Raw genomic sequence first — 20,474 nt, 5'->3', positions numbered from 1 at the left:
GGGCACAGGGCTGGGGTTTCCTCAGAGGACACGGAGGGGGAACTCGTCAGTAAAGCGAGCTCTGGACACTGGCCTCTGAAGTCAGACACTGGGGCGCGCGAGCTGCGTGTCTGCAGGCAAGTGGTGGAAACTCCTGGGCCTGTTTCCTCGCCTCTAAAATGCGTGCAACAGTGGCACCAGCCTCATGCTGCTGTGACAGGGACAGTGTCCGGCACTGGCTAGGAGCCTAGGGCAGGGAAGACACCAGCACTTTCACCTCTACCACAGGAAGGCCAAGCACACAGGGCTGTTGGTCCCGCCCGCTCCGTGGCCACGGGGACCGACTTCCACCTGTTCTGCAAATGGGACCACCTCGTGGGATGTCACATAATGAAAACACTGCTTTGCTTTAATAGAAACGAGCACGACAGCCAAGTGCAGGAGCCCTTGTGCAGGCTTTACCTGTGTCGCTGAAGTCTATGAACTCCTTGGACAGGAGGTTGGTAAGGAGCTCCATGATGAGAAGCAGGTCCTGGTAGTGCTCCTCCTCCTCCGCGGTGACGTCGGCCCTCTGCCGCCCCACGTTGTTCTTGGAGTACACGCGCAGCAGGGTGAGGCACGCCTCGTACAAGTTCATGGCTTTGGACTGGGAAAAAGCAGGCAGAAATCAGGCTACTGGGGGAGCCTGGCTGGGAAACAAACATAAATACTACAGAAGTTTAAGATGTAATCTAATAAATTTACTCTGAATTCCAACAGCAGCTCTAATGCTTGTCTTAAACTATATTAAAGCATTAACAAAAATGAAAAAGCATAAAGATTACAGTTATATTTAAAATATTAGTTTTCTAACAATAAAATTTGACACTCTTTTTCTGTGCATTTGATTGTGCCCACTAGAAAGGCAATGTAATTTTGGCAACAGAACTGCTTTACTCCTGCTGTTCAACTTCTGGTACAACGTGTATTATTTTCAGATGTAAAATGGTTTAACGTGCAGAAGCACAGAGCTCCAAGCATCAGAATACACAGCACCGGCCTAGCCTCTGAACAGTGCACCTGGGACAACCTGTGTAACACTGAGCAAATGTAACCTCACTTTTAAGCAGGTTCCTTTGATCTACAACAACAACAAACACACAAATCAGGAATATCTTTGCTGAATGAATATAAAAGAACGTAGTGTATCTGAACATTCATCTGACTTACAAAACAAAGGTGCAAACTGCCACTTAAAATGGTTAAGTCCTAGGGTTCCACCACAGAGAAATTGGTTAAAATTTTCTACCCTAATCCATTTGTTTTATCAAATATTCCTCATGTGCATGAGTTTGACAGAGTAACATATTAGCCCAAAGAAATGCCTGATTATTAACATTTTTAGGACAAGAATTTATATTCATTCAACATGCCTTCCTCTGAACTCTGAGTTCTTTTGAAAAATCTTATGGAGGCATAAAAATATTGTTTCAAATAACGTTCATTCAATCTGAAGCAAAGTATCTATCATTTTGTTATAGCTATAAGGAGTTTTGATCTGGAAGGGATCAAAGTAGACCGTGCTCACCTCTCCAAGATAGCATATCTGCTTATGTGCAACTTCAACAAAAACTTCTATAATGAGATTGACAGTCTCGGGAGTATTTTTGTAAACTTCCATCAATCCAATGCAATTGGTAAGGAAGTCCATTAAAAAGTTAAAAAGGATGGCTACATTGTCAACCTGGGTAGCCTCAGCGATGCCACACAGGGCCTCCAGCGTGGCAGTGATCTCCTGCTTCACCTCCTCCTGCTGGCACATCTGCGGAAAGTTTTCCTGGTTTATCACTCTTAAGAATCGCTGCTGAAGAGGCTGAAGAACCTACAAACATAAAGCGTAGATTTTTTTAAATGTCTGATTCACATGCTTATTTCTTCAACTTGGGTAAATATTCACTTTCCAAAACATTTCTAATTGCTGGAGGCAAAAAAGCACAAAAAACAAAAAATACCTGAACCACATGTTACAAGCCCCACTTTGAAGGTGATCCTAACTTCTGGCAAACAAATAAATAACACAGCACGTGCCCACATCACCAGTCAACAGGAAAACGGAAATCAAAACCACAATGAGGTATTACCTCACATCTATCAGAATGGCCACCAAAAAGACAAGAAATAACAAGTGCTGGTGAGGGTGTGGAGGAAAGGGAACCCTCGTACACTGTTGGTGGGAACGCAAATTGGTACGGCCACTTTGGAAACAGTACAGATGTTCCTCAAAAAATTAAAAATAGAATTACCATAGGATCCAGCAATTCCACCTCGCATATTTATCTGAAAAAGTGAAAACACTAATTCGAAAAGATACACGCACCCCTATGTTCACAGCAGCACTATTTACAACAGCCAGGACATGGAAGCAACCCAAGTGTCCATCGACAGATGAATGGATAAAGGAGATGTGGTACATATATACAATGGAATATTACTCAGCCATAAAAAGCAAGGAAATCGTGCCACTCATGACAACATGGATGGATCTTGAGGGCATTATGCTAAGTAAAATAAGTCAGACAGAGAAAGACAAATACTGTACGATCTCATTTATACGTGGAATTGAGGAGGGAGGAAGACAAAGATACAAACTTTCAGTTACAGGATTAGTAAGTCCTGGGGATGTAACGTACATCATGATGACTATATGAGATGTAGGAAAGTGAAGAGAGAAGACCGGAGAGTTCTCATCTCAAGGGAAAAAATTCTCCTTAATTATTTTTTTTTCTTTTTCTTCTTTTGGTATCCATGAAATGACGGATGCTGTCCATGTCACAATATATGTAAGTCAAACCATTATGCTGTACACCTTAAAGTTATACAATGATGTATGTCAATTACATCTCAGTAAAACTGAAAAAAAGAAATTATTACTTATGGAAAAGAATATAAGTGTATGCTATCATCATACTTCCTTATGTAATTTAAGTTCAAAAGAAGAAAAAAAAAGACTTCCTTGGGCTTCCCTGGTGGCGCAGTGGTTGAGAGTCCGCCTGCCGATGCAGGGGACACGGGTTCGTGCCCCGGTCCGGGAAGATCCCACATGCCGCGGAGTGGCTGGGCCCGTGAGCCATGGCCGCTGAGCCTGTGCTACGCAACGGGAGAGGCCACAACAGTGAGAGGCCCGCGTACCGCAAAAAAAACAAAAAAAAAGACTTCCTCGACGCCATTCACAGGATTCTGCCACTATCTTCATCTCTTTCCCATTAACAACAACAAAAAAAGATATTTCATAAAGGGCCAGAGGATAAATCTTTTACACTTCACAGGACATACTATTTCTGGCCCAACTATTCAATTACGATTTCACTGTAGTGCAGAAGTAGCCACGGAAAAGATGTAATCGGTTAAGCATAACTGCGTTTCAATGAAACTTTATTTATAGGGACTTCCCTGGTGGTCCAGTGGCTTAAGACTCCATGTTCCCAATGCAGGGGGCCCGGGTTCGATCCCCACCCTGGTCAGGAAACTAGATCCCACATGCCGCAACAAAGACCCGTCGCAGCCAAATATATAAATAAATATTTTTTTTAAACTTTATTTATAAAAACAGCAGGCCAGATTTGGTCTGTGGGCTGCAGTCTCCAACCTCTGTCCTACTGGGTGAAGACCAACACAAAGCTCCAGCCTGTTTTTCCCCTTCCAACTCCCCTGGGTATAAGAGTAAACAGGCATATTCATGAAGAGGATCTCTTAATTCTATTTAAAGCTGCACCTATGAAAATAAATTATTTAAATTGGAAACACATGGTCAGGCTGATTTTCATTCTGGCTCTGAAGTCACAGACTACTGCCTATTTCTGTTACTGTGCCCTTTCTCAACACTAAGGGCATCCAGTCACAGGGATTACAGGCTGGCAACCTACATGCACTGGTAACTCTTGGTTCCCAATTTAAACCTTATTATATAAGACGACATGTCCAGGGTGGTGGCTATGGGTTGAATTACGTCCCGCCAAAACTGATGTGTTGAAGTCCGAACCCCTGGTACCTCAGAACATGACCTTATTTGGAAATAGGGCTGTTTCAGAGGTAATTAGTTATTAAGATGAGGTCCTTTGGGCAGGCCCCTAACCCAGTATGACTGGTGTTCCTACAAGAAGGGGAAATTTGGAACAGACATGGGCACACAGAGATGCAGGGGAATCAGGGTGGTGCACCCGCAAGCCGAGGAAAACCGCAGACTGCCAGCAAAGCACCAGGAGCTCCGGGAAAGGCCGGGAACCCCAGGCCCTCTGTCACAGCCTCAGAAGGAACCAGCCCTGCCCACACCTTGATCTCGGATTTCTGGCCTCCAGAACCGTGAGACAGTAAATTTCCATTGTTTAATCCACTAAGTTTGCAGTATTTTGTCACAGCAGCCCCAGCAAGCCAACACAGTGGTTAATTTGCATGTCCTTGTCCAAGACAAAGGAACACGTCACGGGTTCTTCATGGAGAAGCAACACACCAGCTCAGGCTGTCATTTGCGTTGGGGAAAAGGTGTCTAAACTGCCGGGCACTCGACAGCATTCAACGTCCTCACGCAAGCAGGTCAGCAGGTCAGACAAACCCTAAGCGCCAACCTACTCGTTAGGAGGGAAAATACCAGAAAAGCTATGTTTCCACAGACCGTCTGCGGCAACACACAGATGAAACCCCGGCAAGGCGACGCGGAAAAGCCGCCAAAGGCAGGGGAATGGTTACCTCTGTCCAGTACTGCTGCTTGGTCTCTGCGTCCATGTGAGCGAAGCCCCCCAAGACAAGAGCCTTCATCAGCGTCCTCTGCACGGGGCTGGACAAGAAGTTCAGAGGTGGGCTTCGGCTCGCAAACTGCTTGGCTAGGTTCCACCAGCTTTCACACTGGATCACCAGGTTTGCCCTGCAGGGAGAGACAAGACGCATTACTTGCTTACACTGCATGTGCACTAAGTGAACAAAGTGCAGGGCTACGGGCTTCAACTTCTGTTTAAAGTCCAGCACAGACAACTTGGTATAGACTTTGGAGTCTTGTATTCGGACCCAATTAGCCGTTTGTCAATGTAGTTTATTTAATCTCTCTTAATTATCAGTTTCCTGACCTGTAAAATAAAGATAACAACAGTAATAACAGCCCTAAATTTCATGGCTGAGACTGATGAAATGATTAAATCAGATACTACATATGAAGTGTTTGCAACAGTACCTAATAAATTATAAGAATTCAACAAATAGTAGCCAGTGACAGTAGTAACAACAATCATTTTCCTATGTAGTAAGAAAACTGAAAACATCTCCAGAATTTGTTGTAGAAAGCACTAAAAATTTTACTTTGCACAGTTAAATTATTGTCAAATTATCAGTTTTTCTCATCTTTAAAATGGGATAATACTAATGCGATAGCTGAAAATTCAAATAAGACTATTCTATATTAAAACTGTAAATTACTAAATTAAATATATATGTTACTCACAAAGATTCTTTGATGACAAGTCCTTGAACATCTACGCAATCTTCAGTCATAACATGGAAAAGCCCTGTTTGCATTTGTAACAAGACTATGATATATTTTTTAAAACACATTGCTCCAAAAACGCAGGGTCTACCTAGACCTTAGGACCGTGTAACCGTTCACCACTTGAAAAGACTCCACTGAAGTCACACACGTCAGCTCACCTCTCCCTTCTCTCCACCAAGGTGACGAGCAGCTGCACCGTGTCATTTGCGAGGTCCTGCTCACTGCTGCACACGGAGAGGTTGCTGAGGACCTTCTGCAAGAGGTAGCCAACGATCCACTGAGAGCCCTCTGTGTCTGCTCCAAACGCTGTACTGAACGGCACGCTTATCTTCAGAGAAAACACATTTTTTAAGGTCAGAAAGAAAGATCTGCCGGAAAAAGGAAAGAAAACAAAAACAAAAAACCCCGTAGAGAAATCAAACTGAAATGAGCACTAAATCTGAAGTACTGCTGACTTCACACCACTTTTCTAAATGTATTCATTTCCGAAGTCCAAAAAAGGACATCGTCAATGCACTGACGTTTCCCAGTGTGGTTTTCCTATTAGCTTTCATTATTCTCATATTACAAACACAGTCACATATTCACACCAAATACAAAGAACATAAATTAATCCATTCCCAAACAGTGCTCTGAACTTAATATAGGTTAAAATAAGCAGAAATCACATGATATGCTCTAGGAAGAAGTTAACAAAACAGCATGCTGTCCACACAGTTTTCTCCGGTGTGGAAGATGCTCAGCTCTTACTCACATTCTGATGAGAAAATCACCAAGAAAAATGTTCTCATTTCTATAATTCCCATCCTCATAAATCCAAACGAAGTCAAACGGTTTTACATTCTGACCTGATCGTACAGTTTCTCATCCACCAGGAGATAAGTCTTTGCCCAGCGTTTTAGAAACCAAACAATATCTTTGCCCATCTGAGGGCTTAGCAGGTGCGTGAGATCTGCCCTTATTGCCCGAGACTCAACTTCCGAAACTCTGAGAACAGCAGACAACAGCCTGTAGGTACAAAAAGGAAGTCATTTATTCCTTTATCAGTTTCTTGGCTGTCTAACCATATTTTTTTCCTAAAAAGCCCTTTTCTGTTTCTCAACTGAAATTTTCTTCAAGAGGGTTGGATACAAATGCCCCATTTTATTGCTGACCTTTCAGGAAGCAGGAGAAAAGAAAAGGAAGAGAGTCATGGCTAGACTAGTCATGGCCTCTGTTGGGCTGTGATCACACGTGCGAGTCTCAGCACTACTGTCTAAAGAGATTTTTCAGGTTCAAAACAGAGAAATGCACACAGTTAAAAGCTACTTAAAACCCATGGACACTGGTCATTTTATGGTGTGGGGACGGGTCAGTGACTTATCCAGAATGTTCTGAATATTCAGTCTTGCCTCTAAATCTGACAGTCCTATTTATTTCCTAACAAACTTGACTTTTAAGGGTATTTTAAAATAAAAACGTTGCTAGAATTACCTACATAAGTGCATGTATTGTCCTTTCTACACTACAGAATTCATACGCTGAGCAGCGTTAACACAGCACGATATGCAGACCAGTAAAAAAAAAAAAAAAAAAAAAAAAAGGCTTTGTTCTGGGTTTGGAGGGGAGGCACAAGGGATCTATATTTAACCTGACTTTAGCTAAAAGGCAAAGAGGCAAAGGACTTAAGCGAAAGAGCCCATCATGACACCATTCTAGGAATATCGGCGCGAAGGCAGGAACGCTGCTTTCATCGCTGCTCTCAGGGTGAGTGAAGCCATCTCCCTGCCGTGAAACCTCACGGGCAGTTTCAGCCCCTGACCCACTGCTACCTCGTTCCCAGCTGGCGACATCCCCCTTCTCTGACCTTCTTCTTTACACAGGTGGGTTTACGGTCTTCTTGTTTCACTACATACACTCACTGCGCCAACAGTGCTCAAAGTTTTAAAAATGATTTGAGCGTATGTGAGCAAAACTAACCCAACGATCTCACAATGCATTTTAAGTTGAAGTATCAAATTTTCCCCTTAAGAATAAACAGCTTAAAGGATGTGATCTGCAGCCTCACAGAACGTGCATTAAGCAATCACAGTAACCATGTAAATGTATGCACTGGGATTTAATCATCCTAGAGTTCTGATACCCATCACCATCCATGTGAAAGAGAAACAAGTTTTTCCTTCACAGTTGGAAGCTTTACACTGTTTCTTTTTCTCCTTAAATTTTTATTCCTATTTCATTTCCCCACAGACTATTATCCTAATATAATAAGCTTCTTATACTTGCTTTATCGATCACACCATATACTTCTCTGAAACAAGTATGTATAGATGTTAAGATATAATTTTTTAAAATTTCCAGTGATAAGACTGTGTTAAAAATGTCTTCTGGATTGAGTTATCGTTACAAAACTTAGTAGTACACAATTGAGCAAAATATCACACAAATTTAAATAAATTATTAAACACATTTATTAAAAATAAAACTTTACGTACAACACAAGGAATATAGCCAATATTTTATAATAACTATAAATGGAGTATAAACTTTAAAAATTGTGAATTACTATATTCTACACCAGTAAATTACACAATATTGTAGGCCAGCTATACTGCAATTTAAAAAAATTAAAAATAAATAAATAAAATGGATGTATCTTAATAAGATTAATGTGGCAGGGTTTGATTTTTCCAAATTAGTCCATGTGTTATTTAATTCCTGTTTTTCACTTCAATAGATATGAGCACTGAGAAAACACGTTCACATAAATTAATGGGAGGCGTCTTTAGAACAGTGGGGCCCCTCAAGTACGTGAAGTAAAGCTCACGCTGACGGCACCCTGTAACACCGACACAGCCCTGAGGCCTGCACACCTGGCCCTCGGGCAGCCGGCCTCCTTCCCACGGCACCGACAGTCGGCTAACAACAGCGCCATTCCCTTCCTTCCTCCCTCTCCACACGAGGAGCTTGAAAGGGGGAGCGATCTGTCTGCTCTAGAACAGTGCCTGGTACGTAGCAAGCACTCGATAGTTACTTGTCAAATGATGATTTCTTCAAGAAATGCGAACCACTTTCCTAGTAAACAAGGCCTGTCTCCCTCCGGCCGTTCAATGTCACACTCGCTCTTTGGACTGAAGGACAACGGTGACTCCTGCTGTTCCGGTCCCCACCTCAACCCTTCACAGGCTTTGCTCTCAGACACCGAAATGTTTTGCTCCCTCACTGAGACCCAAGACTGGCAAAAACTGTAAAAGCACTGAAAATACAAGGAAAGCATTCCTGAGGGTACTGCCCAGGCAACAACAGTGGCACAGAACACAACGGGACAGCAACCCTGAAATGAACTGACTCTGCAGTTAACATTCACCATGAACCAGACCAAAGCAATTACTCCATCTAATGCTGAAAGCATCCCCAAAAGGAAGAAATAAAACTTTTCCAATAGAGCATTGACAATGACATTGACATTTTATTGCAAATCAGAGAATGCAACAATAAAGGAAATAAATTCCCAAACATTTCCTTGATATCCACTTAACAGTTTAATTTTTTTAAAAAAAACATATTTTCTATTGCACAGGTTTAAATGGTATCTATGTTATTTTGCATTAAAATAAAAAGAATGAGGGGACAGCACCTTGTTTGAGTTCATGATTTTGCAACAGACTAAAACCAGTATTATGTCATTATTCTGTCTGCAACCTAAATTTAAAGTTTAAGATGCTGAAACTTAAATTGCTGTTTTCAAATCCACTTTTAGGAGGATATTTAGTTCACGTTCATCCCTCCTTAACTTCACCATCAAGAATTAATGGAAGTTTTACCACTCCTCTCAGGAAGATCACAGTGAATTCTTTCATTTGAGGCACACTGCCATCTTACAACAGGGCTCTCAAGGTTCGCACACACTCAGGACAAATATTTCTACTTTATGAGAGGCCAGGAAAGCCACTGGAAAGTCATTCCAGCTTCCTGAACAATAAATACGTGTTCATGTTCACCTGGTTTCTAAGAATTTCCATTCTTGGTGCTTTCATTCAGGTGCCTGAACCCGCATGAGCACTGCTTTCTGATGGTCAAGGGATGTGTTTGCAGGAATTAGACCAAATGTCCCTTCAAGGCCTCACTGCATCCAGAATAATCTTATACTTGTCCTCCTCGGTACTGGACACAGCTGTCAATTCCCACCAGAGTGGCACTGCTTAAATGTGCTGAGTACTTGCCATCCTTGTTTGTTTCAAGGCTTCTCCGAGTTTTGTCTTCTTTCGTGTGTCAGCTTAACAACCCGCCTGTCACTCGAGTCATCTACCCGTCAACTCAGAACTTACAAAACAGAATAAATTACAAGAGCACAGCTATAGAGGTCATATTACCTAATCACAGAATCTGTTCTGTTGTACCCTGGGATGGAAGAAGCCTTTTCTCCTGGAGATCCCAAAATTTGAAGTGTTGTATTAATGTCAACTTCAGATGAATGCTTAATGGAATATTCCATTATTTCTGGAGGTATTAGCGGAGTCTCTCCCTGAGTATCATCAGCTAAGAGGTAGCCTTCAGTTTAAAAAAAATTAAAAATGAACACTTAACAATCTACATTTAACAAATTGCACTATAAATGTTTTCAGTTTTATTTGATTTATATACACCATATAAATTGATGTAAAAGTAAATTATAAATGTTAATATGTTAATTCAAGTTTGATGAGAAGAAACTTTGTTTCTAAGATAATTAACCCTCAAAAACACAGGAAAGGACAAAGGACAAAAGTTTTATTCACCAATTTGATAATTCATACTGACATGTAGGCTTTTTACTCTGTGACCTTTTAATAATTTTCAGTACTATATTCTGTAAAGTTAATAGGAATTCTACTATTATCTTTATCAAAAGTCAATATTTGGGAATGCCTTTCCAAACATTAAGGTTGTTTTTTTTTTTTCCTGATTATTTAAAATACAGAAACACTGACAACATGGTTACAGAAGAAGACCCTAAAGAAAAGTCAGACTGCTGGGATTTGAACTCTGGCTCCAAACATTAACACCAGTGTGACCAGGGCTGGTCTCCAAGTCTCAGATTCTCTGCGTATAAGATGGGGTGATAATTGATAATGACAGTAATAGTAACAGCAACAAGGACAACCATAATACCTACAAATAGTACTACTGCAGGGGCTACAATGAATTCCACATAGAACATGTGGTACAGAACAGGCACTGAACACATGCCAGCCAATACTGTAAGGAAAAGCATCCAGAGCTCTGTGACATACAACAGCTGGATCCAGATCTCAAGGTCAACCCTACGTATGAACTACTGTTATTAACTCATGAAGCTTCTCTTAAGGCTGAGACTGCTCAGCTGGCAATTACATTTTACAAAGAAACAACCAACCGACCTGTAACTAAAATAAGCCAGTGGATATCTTCATACAGATCATCCAGCACCTTGCTGTCAGCAGAGCCTGAAGCAGGTGAAGCGAGGAGCTGCTGTTGCCGCCGCTGCAACTGCCCGTGGAGCCGCGTTACTCTTTCCTCTAATAAACTACAAGAAGGAAAATATCAACGGCTTCATGAAGCTCAGTAAGCAAAGACCCAGAACGACCTATTGCCACTTATTAGACAGCAGAAATTAAGATGTTAGCACAAAACACATATACAAAAATATTTATTATGTACACAACGTTCTCATGGCGCTCTAAGAATTGTGATTTATTGTTTATGACATAGAATTAAAACATCGCTTTACAAACAATCAAGGTTTATTACAACAGGCATTTGAAAACCGGTTATTCCAAGTTGTTACTCATACGGGTCCCATCACTTCTCATACCATGTTTTCCATAATCTCTCTGCCATCTATGCTGTAGTGCCTGGGCTCCAAATGGACAAGCCAAGGAACGCAATCATGAGTGTGTTTCTGTCCATTTGCTCCGTGTGCTGGGGTACGGGCAGGGGGTGTTTACAGTCCTTAAACACTGTAAGTGCTCGCCGGGGGTCTGTGAATAGACAGTGTTTGTCCATGGGGGTCTTTGGACCGTGTGTACCTTGTCAGGAGAGGCATACAGTGCTCCGCGGCAATGCGTCCTAGCATTCCTACACTGGCCAGTTGATCGGAAAACTGGTCTCGATCATCCTCCTGAAGTTCACTTATCTCTTCTTCCTCACGAGAGGCCACTCCGTTGGCAGTCTGTTATCGATGAAAGAAATAAAGACCGAGCTGTCACGTAACTGCAACACCACACGCCAAGGGGAAGGCCGAGCAGTGCCATGCCGGCCGCCCAGGCAGGTACCCAAAAGGGGGAAACTCGTAGAGCAAGAGTGGGGGTACGGACCCCCCACTATCGCACGTAAACACAGCCGGTGCACACCTACCACCTGCCTCCCACACCAGAGACTTCAACTTCTGTCACTGAAAAGATCTGAAACCTTTAAGATTCACAGTCCTCTGGATATCACCTGACAACCAGCAGGACACAGGTGGGTTACTGAAAACTAAGGAGATGAAGGTAACTACAAGCCACATCCCTCAAAACACGAACCTGTTTAGACTTTTGCTCTCCATCTTATGCTCTCAGCAAGTCCTCTGAAGGAGCTCACCTATGTTTCTAGTATTTATTATATGATGAAATAGATTGTTAATTACAATCTGGCCTAAAACTTACCAAATTCCTTGTGCCATCGGGAGCTGCTAGGTGGCACTGAATATAGGAATTGAACACTTGAACTGCGTGTTGGGTGAAAAAGCCTTTATGGAAATGCTTGTCGTCTTGGACCAGCGTCAGCCAGGACTCCAGCAGTCTGTCATATGCTTCCATGTACACCATGTCGTCTTTATCCAGCTAAGAGCAAAGGACATTCACAAGACAGATGGCCAGAGAGTAAGACCGACATCACAGCAAGCATCCCACAGCCATACAGACAGACAGGTTTACAGGTTTTCCTTTAACAAAGGTTCCCAATTATTAATCAATGATCAAGCTAACTGGGCTCGTCTTAAAATTAACTGATTAATTCAAACATTGCAGTAAATATGTGTAGGTTTTTTATTAAACTTTCTAAAATCTTTCTAACTTAATCTAAATTCTTAGGCAAACAAGAATTAATGTTTATTTCTGTAAAAGACTAGCCATTTAGCGCTTTGCAGATCATGTGTTTTTCAAACAAAAATAATGTTAACCTTCTTCTGTAGTCAAGATGAGAACTGTTAGATTAAAGTAAGATTAAATGATTTTAGAAAAACTGAAGAATGATGAGCACAGACTGGCCTAATTAGCATATTTAAGAACACACAGGGAGAGCTTCACAGATGCTCCTTGACATTTTATTAGAAACCAGGAAGGCAAGGATGGGCCTCACAGAAGCCGGAGGAGGGCGCCGAGGCAGGAGGGCGCCGAGGCAGGAGGACACTCGGGAAAAGCGCAGCGTGTGTGAGGACCCCCGGGGAAGCCCTGCGGACGGCGAGCAGATGGACCGGAAGGGGCCAGGCCTGGATGCGACCACCATGTACAGGCTGGGCCCTAACACAGCTTCAGAGCAAAGGATTCCGCCACTTGAGGAGGAAGAGGTCACACGGAGGACACCAGGCAGCTCTGCTCATCGTCTCACACGCCTGGAAGAATCCACGTCTGAATTCTGCCATTCGTTAGTAACGTGGTGCATCAACTTCTTCATCCACAAATTCACTAGATCGCTATTCAGTGAAACTCAGAACACTTAGGTGTCCAGCGCTGTGTTTGGTGCAAGAACATAAATAACACACCATTCATTGACGTTCAAGCTCAACCCAATGGAAAAAAGTGAGAAGCAAGCAAAACACTTGCAGAAAATACACTACAGGCCACAAGAGATAAGCAGACACCCCGGGGTCAGTTGTTAACGATGGCGTCTCTCGTAAGTAATTTGCTAAAACTAAAGGAGCAGCGCCTGCGAGCTATGTATCCGACCTTAAGGTTTTGTTTGGCACAATCCAGTTTCTGATGTTAACAGGTAGCGAACCAGGAACCACGAACACGAAAGGTCTACAGCTCTGGTCTACAACGTGCTCTCCTGGCTTCCAAAGCAGACAGGCCTCAGCCTACAAATACACCAACTCCAGAACCTCCATCAGAGAACGCCACCCCAAACTGTTATTGCAGCAATTTGTCAATGACTCAAAAAAGAAAGTAATGGGAGATCTATTTCTAGTATTCCAGAGTAATAAGCTGGACCATCAGAATACCACCTCCAGGTGAGAATACACAAGCACCTAAGGAACTGCTTCCAGTGAATGGTGTTTTATGTCTTTTGCTTTTATTAGCCCACGGAATACAAAGAAAAATTGTCATACTCTGGATCAAATGAACCTTTAAATTTTTAAAAACTATTTAAAAATGGGGCTTCCCTGGTGGCACAGTGGTTGAGAGTCCGCCTGCCGATGCAGGGGATGCGGGTGGGTTCGTGCCCCGGTCTGGGAAGATCCCACATGTCGCTGAGTGGCCGGGCCCGTGAGCCATGGCCACTGAGCCTGCACGTCCAGAGCCTGTGCTCCGCAACGGGAGAGGCCACAGCAGTGAGAGGTCCGCATACCACAAAAAAAATAAATAAATAAAAATAAAAATAAAAATATTTAAAAGTAATTTTGTGGGGACTTCCCTGGTGGCGCAATGGTTGAGAATTCGCCTGCCAATGCAGGGGACACAGGTCCGATCCCTGGTCTGGTAAGATCCCACATGCTGCGGAGCAGCTAAGCCCGTGCACCACAACTACTGAGGCTGCGCACCACAACTACTGAGCCCGCGTGCTGCAACTACTGAAGCCCGTGCGCCTAGAGCCGTGCTCTGCAACAAGAGAAGCCACCGCAATGAGAAGCCCGTGCACTGCAACGAAGACCCAACACAGCCAAGCATAAATAAATAATTTTTAAAGTAATTTTGTGAAAACTTTACATAAGACTAAAGGGAAAGTGAAAAAAACTTCACAGATAATTTTATTAAGAATTTTAAAATAGCAAACCCAAATTTTATTCCTATTTTTCTGGCCTTGAAAGTGTTTATACTGAAAACAGGCAACATTCTTTGAATGTAACTAACTAGGATATGTTCACGTTGTGAATACTGGACTCTTACTATTACCTGTGGTGTTTGTGTCCTACAAACTCCCCGCAAACACTGAATTAGCTAATACTCTGGTCACTGCAGCTTTCATCATGCGCAGGTGGAGAGGTCAATAACCACCTTGTTTATATGTGTTTCTGTGTACAGACACCTTATTTCACATGCACTGCTGATTCATGGCTAGCAGCCTGTCCAGCAAAGCTCATCTAACACCCACATTTTCTCCCTAAGCGTCACCCCACCCTCCCTGCACTTGGGCACAACACCTGGAGGTCATCGGAAACAGCAAAATCATCTCATCAGTCATCGCACTGCAAGAACTTCAAATTTTGTGACAGAATTTTGGAAAACACTGTTTCACACAAAAATGCGAAAAATGAAGCACTGGAGACAGTGAGAAGGACACCTGTTTATGGTGTGAGGGTGAAAACAACAAGGCAGAGCACGACTACCCGGCTTGACCCCTGCTGGGAACAAGCAAGCCGGCGGATCACACTTTTCGTCACTCTTTGCACACACATGTCCACGAATAATCATGAAAAGTTCCACAAGTGCTGATTTTGGGGTTGCAAAGGATTTTTAGCAAGGAAGTGAATTTGTAAATATGGAATCCACAGATGATGAGGACCAACTGTACTTGCAAAATCTAACTCTAGGAGGTTCTAACTTACTACTAATGCTGGCTCTGCTCGCTCATGTACCATCAAAATGCTTTACACTTTTTAAAACTTTGACAGCTCATAATTTTGTTGAAGGACAGCCATATTCCTGGTTCCATAAATGCAGTAACATATTCATTTTTATAAATACCAATAAAAATGATCAATTCAACCAATATTTTTCATTACATCATTTATTTCCTTCCAACCCCTTTTGTAAATACTGCTTTCACCATCAATACAATTACAAACCATATTAAGTAAATGCTGTTGCATGAACATCAAAAAAGATACAGAAATACTGTCAATATCCTTTAGTAAACTCTAAACTCACAAAGTACTGGGTGAAGGTTTTCCATGGAATAACTGACCGGATAGGAATGCCATATTTTCGTTTTGTCCTTGGAAATATACTGTTTGCTCATAAATTATTGAGTTTGAGAAAACTGATCACCTAAAACTCGGTCTCAGATTTTACTTATACTATCAATTTTACCAACATTATTACAGCTCAGAGTGCTGCTGTCTCTTTACATTCACCTTCTGATTTGTTTTATCACTGAAACATCTTATTCTGACAATTTCCTTTTCTTTGTTACTACGGGCAGAAAATGAAAAATTCTGAATTTCAAATAGCATCCAATGAAATGTTAAAAACAACAAGTAACAACAAAACGTAAAAGATGGTTACCTCAAGACTTCTTAAAAGACTGTGCTATGGGCTTCCCTGGTGGCGCAGTGGCTGAGAGTCCGCCTGCCGATGCAGGGGACGCGGGTTCGTGCCCCGGTCCGGGAAGACCCCACATGCCGCGGAGCGGCTGGGCCCGTGAGCCATGGCCGCTGGGCCTGCGCGTCTGGAGCCTGTGCTCCGCAACGGGAGAGGCCACAACAGTGAGAGGCCCGCGTACCACAAAAAAAAAAAAAAAAAAAAGACTGTGCTATATTTTGGAAAATGCAATTAGAAAACTGAAAAATAATGAAGAGTAGCCATTTATTCTATTTGTGGGGATTCATTTCACTACTATACCATCCATCCTTGTAGGTGACTCTATCGTTCCTCCATTTTCTTATTCTTTTAGTCTCTTTTTTATTATGGATGGGAGGTGATGAGTAATGGTGAAATACTTCCTAAGATCATGAAATAGCAAAATGCTTCAAGATATGCAAGAAATCAGATCACTAAAAATCCATAATGTGTTTTAGATTTATACTAAGATAATTACATGGTAATAAACGTTCTTTTCGTTCTGAAGTCTCTAAGAAAGAATAAAAGTCATAAAAACTGACATTTTAAAATAGTTAGGGACTTCCCTGGCGGCGCAGTGGTTGAGAGTCCGCCTGCCGATGCAGGGGGCACGGGTTCGTGCCCGGGTCCGGGAAGATCCCACATGCCGCGGAGCGGTTGGGCCCGTGAGCCATGGCCGCTGAGCCTGCACGTCCGGAGCCTGTGCTCCGCGACGGGAGAGGCCACAGCATTGAGAGGCCTGCGTACCGCAAAAAAAAAAAAAAAAAAAAATAGAACTGTTCAAAAACGAAACTCAAAAACTAGACCCTGGTGGTATACTGAGGGTTAAACAATGTTGTAAGAAAGAGCCAAATAAAACCTGTTCAAGCATCATGTGTTGTCATGGGATTGAGGATTCCATATCATTCACTATATGAAGCTTTGCAAGAGATTTTTTCTTTTTTCTTTTTACTTATTATTCGGAAACATTCCTCTGAGAAGCAGGTGTGCTTCCTCTTTTTGCATGAGATCCTCCTAAGGAACTGTATCTTCAGACCCTTCTAAAAAGTCAAACTTGTATGTACAGATATTACAGCCTGAATATCAAGACTGCTCTTTTTCTCTAGGCTTGACTTTCTACTCTGTCTTTGGCAAGCTCTGAAAAGATTATTTCATTCTAAATGTTCTTTTTATAAGCCATCAGAAATTTTGCATGAAACAAAAAATTATAAAAAAAATTAAATAATCTCTATTATAGTTTTCATGACTATGCTTATTACCTTTGTTCTATCTCTCTAGGACACATCCACTCTTTTAAAGGCTGCCCGATTCATGGAAGAGCAGCTGTGAAAGGTAGCCTTACCTAGACCAAGACACCATTTGAGGGCTTAACTGAAAATGGAACTGATTTAAGAATGTCTACTTAACAGGAGAGTCACTCGGTGATTAGTGTATGAGAGTATTTGCTGCAGCATTACTGAAAACAGTACAAATAACTTTATTGAACCATTCACTGCACGATTCCCCTAATTTTTTACATTAAAAACATAACTTCTAACACCAATTAATGACATAAAATTATCATAATATAAAGGTAGTATATAGGTCTACGTGTGAATAAACAGATGCCAAGAAAATAATAAATGATGGATTATTGGAGAATTTTAACTTCATGCACTGTTTGAATTATTTTCACCAATGAGCATATACCATTTTCACATTAAAACTGTATTCTGAAATATTAGGAACAAAATTACAAGAAATAGATATATTCCACTCTAATAAATGCATTACTAGAAAAATGTATCTTTATATTTGGATCAAGGAAAAAAAGAAAAAAGAAAACCTGAATACTCCCATAACTAACTGTTTAAACATTTTAGTTTAAATTTTTCCCCCGAAGAAAATACCAGGCTTAGTAAATTTATACGTGAGATCTACTGAACTAGCAAAAAACAAAACAAAAACAACCAACCTTATACAAACTGATCCACAGAGAGAGGAAAAGAGAATGAGCTGGACAATGATCCAGTAAGTGCTATAACCCTGATACCAAACAAACCCAGCCGTTCACAACGGCCATGATACATGCTCAAGCTGGGTTGACCCCAGAAATGCAGGGGCCATTTTAAGATTAGAAACGTTATGAAACCAATTTATCACACCAACGGATTAAGTAGAAACACAGTTAATAATATTCAATACTCAGTCATGTTGCGGCTCTGATAAAGGAGAGCTCAAAAACCTTTAGCAAACGTTACTCCTAATGATGAACCAGAAAAGATTTCTATTACCACTTGTATTCAACACTGCACTGTAAGAAAAAGAAACGTATCATATGATAAGCATCAGAAATACAAATTGTGACGACTGAAAAGACTAAAAAGCGTCTAAGGACAAGTTGTTAGAATCAATAAGAATTTTGAAAAAGTAGTAAATATCAGATCAACATACAAACGCCAACTTCACTTCTCTATGCCAGCAGCAATCTCAAAAATGAGGCTTACAAAAGATACTATTTATAACAGCAACAAATATAAAAGGTACTAAAGAAAATTCTAGACCTAAATTAGTATAAGTACCACATTTATGGATAGAGTTAATACAATAGAGATGTCCATTCTTCACTAAAGAATCCCTAAAATCCCAGGCACAATCCAATCTGAAAAACTGACAAAATTTATATAGAAGAATAAAAAGCCAAATACATCCAAATTCCTTCTGAAAATCTGGGGTGGGAGGGGGATGGGAATTGACATCCCCTTAAAACAAAGCAAAACAGGGCTTCCCTGATGGAGCAGTGGGGGCACAGGTTTGAGTCCTGGTCTGGGAAGATCCCACATGCCACAGAGCAACTAACTCCCTGCACCACAATGACTGAGCCTGCACTCTAGAGCCCGTGAGCCACAACTACTGAAGCCCACGCACCTAGAGCCCATGCTCCTCAACGAGAAGCCACTGTAATAAGAAGCCCACGCACCGCAACGAAGACCCAACGCAGCCATCAATCGATCAATCAATCAATAAAAAACAAAGCAAAACATAGATGCAAAACTAGACTAACTGACCAATGGAAGTGATTAGAGAGCTCAGGAAGGAACCACTAATATGTGAACACTAGATATATGACACCAATAGTCCTACAAATAATTGAGAAATGAAGGGCTATTCGGTGAATGTTGCTGGCAGCAAAGGAAACCAGCAACAAAGCAAAAAGACAACCTAACAAATGGGGAAAAAATATTTGCAAACCATGTATTTGATAAGGGGTTAATATCCAAAATACATAAGAAACTCTTGCCACTCAAAAATAAAATAAATTAAATAAAAAACCCAACAAAATAAAAGCAAAAAGAAAAACACATTCAAGAAACAGATTAAGAATATGATTAGGGGGCTTCCCTGGTGGCGCAGTGGTTGAGAGTCCGCCTGCCAATGCAGGGGACACGGGTTCGTGCCCCGGTCTGGGAAGATCCCACATGCCGCGGAGCGGCTGGGCCCGTGAGCCATGGCCACTGAGCCTGTGCTCCGCAAGGGGAGAGGCCACAACAGTGAGAGGCCCGCCTACCGCAAAAAAAAAAAAAAAAAAAAAAAAAAAGAATATGATTAGGGCTTCCCTGGTGGCGCAGTGGTTGAGAGTCTGCCTGCCAATACAGGGGACACGGGTTCGAGCCCTTGTCTGGGAGGATCCCACATGCCGTGGAGCAACTGGGCCCATGAGCCACAACTACTGAGCCTGCACATCTGGACCCTGTGCTCTGCAATGAGAGGCTGCGACAGTGAGAGGCCCGCGCACCGCGATGAAGAGTGGCCCCGCTCGCTGCAACTGGAGAAAGCCCTCACACAGAAATGAAGACCCAACACAGCCAAAAATAAATAAATAAATAAATAAATAAATAAATAAAAAAGAATATGATTAAGGCTGGGAGATCAAGATGGCAGAAGAGAAGAATGTGGAGCTCACCCCCTCCCATAAAACTACATCTACATGTGGAAGAATTCTCACAGAATACCCACTGAACGCTGACAAAAGACCTCATACAACCAAAACTGGAAGAAAGATCATCACGTAGCTAGGCAGGACAAAAAGGAAAAAAAAAAAAGGAATTGGGGTGGGACCTGTGCCTCTGGGAGGGAGCTCTGAAAAAGGAAAGGTGCCCTCACCCTGGGAACCCCCTTCACCAGCTGCGAGATGAGCAGGACACACAGGGAGCTTCAGAGACTCGGAGGAGAGCACAGCAGGTGGACTGCGGCAGGCAGGACAGAGAGACGTGCAGAGGGTCCTGGCCATCTCCCTTGCACTCCCCAGTCCTAGATGCATCTGCTGGTGCGGGCAGGGACTGGGGGCTGAACTCGGGCTTCAGAGGACACATGCAGGGGGAGGACTGGGGTTGGCTGCATGGAGACAGCCTAAAGGGGCTGAAGTGTAGTCCAAGCCACAACCAGGGGTGTGTGCAGGAATGAGCCCAAGTCCACCACAAAAGCCCCATTGTTAGTGCCCATGAAGGGTGGGCCAGGGCCACCAC

General features: G+C 42.2%; 1 protein-coding gene across 4 annotated transcripts in view; it reads right to left on the bottom strand.

Annotated features, from left to right (window-relative positions):
• The window catches only part of XPO4 (exportin 4), a gene marked incomplete at its 5' end in the record, with an annotated part of 109,680 nt that overhangs the window by 8,507 nt on the left and 80,699 nt on the right, over positions 1 to 20,474 (bottom strand). For all 4 annotated transcript variants that reach the window (XM_079721806.1, XM_079721807.1, XM_079721808.1 and 1 more), the window contains 9 exons: positions 442 to 625; positions 1,547 to 1,840; positions 4,702 to 4,876; positions 5,650 to 5,819; positions 6,340 to 6,499; positions 9,844 to 10,021; positions 10,870 to 11,015; positions 11,518 to 11,660; positions 12,136 to 12,312. In XM_079721806.1, the coding sequence (XP_079577932.1) occupies positions 442 to 625; positions 1,547 to 1,840; positions 4,702 to 4,876; positions 5,650 to 5,819; positions 6,340 to 6,499; positions 9,844 to 10,021; positions 10,870 to 11,015; positions 11,518 to 11,660; positions 12,136 to 12,312 (1,627 nt within the window). The remainder of the gene's footprint in view (positions 1 to 441; positions 626 to 1,546; positions 1,841 to 4,701; positions 4,877 to 5,649; positions 5,820 to 6,339; positions 6,500 to 9,843; positions 10,022 to 10,869; positions 11,016 to 11,517; positions 11,661 to 12,135; positions 12,313 to 20,474) is intronic.

The sequence above is a fragment of the Hyperoodon ampullatus genome, assembly GCF_949752795.1.
Source record: "Hyperoodon ampullatus genome assembly, chromosome: 16".
Taxonomy (NCBI): Eukaryota; Metazoa; Chordata; class Mammalia; order Artiodactyla; family Ziphiidae; genus Hyperoodon; species Hyperoodon ampullatus.
This window is presented reverse-complemented; position numbering and strand designations above follow the sequence as displayed.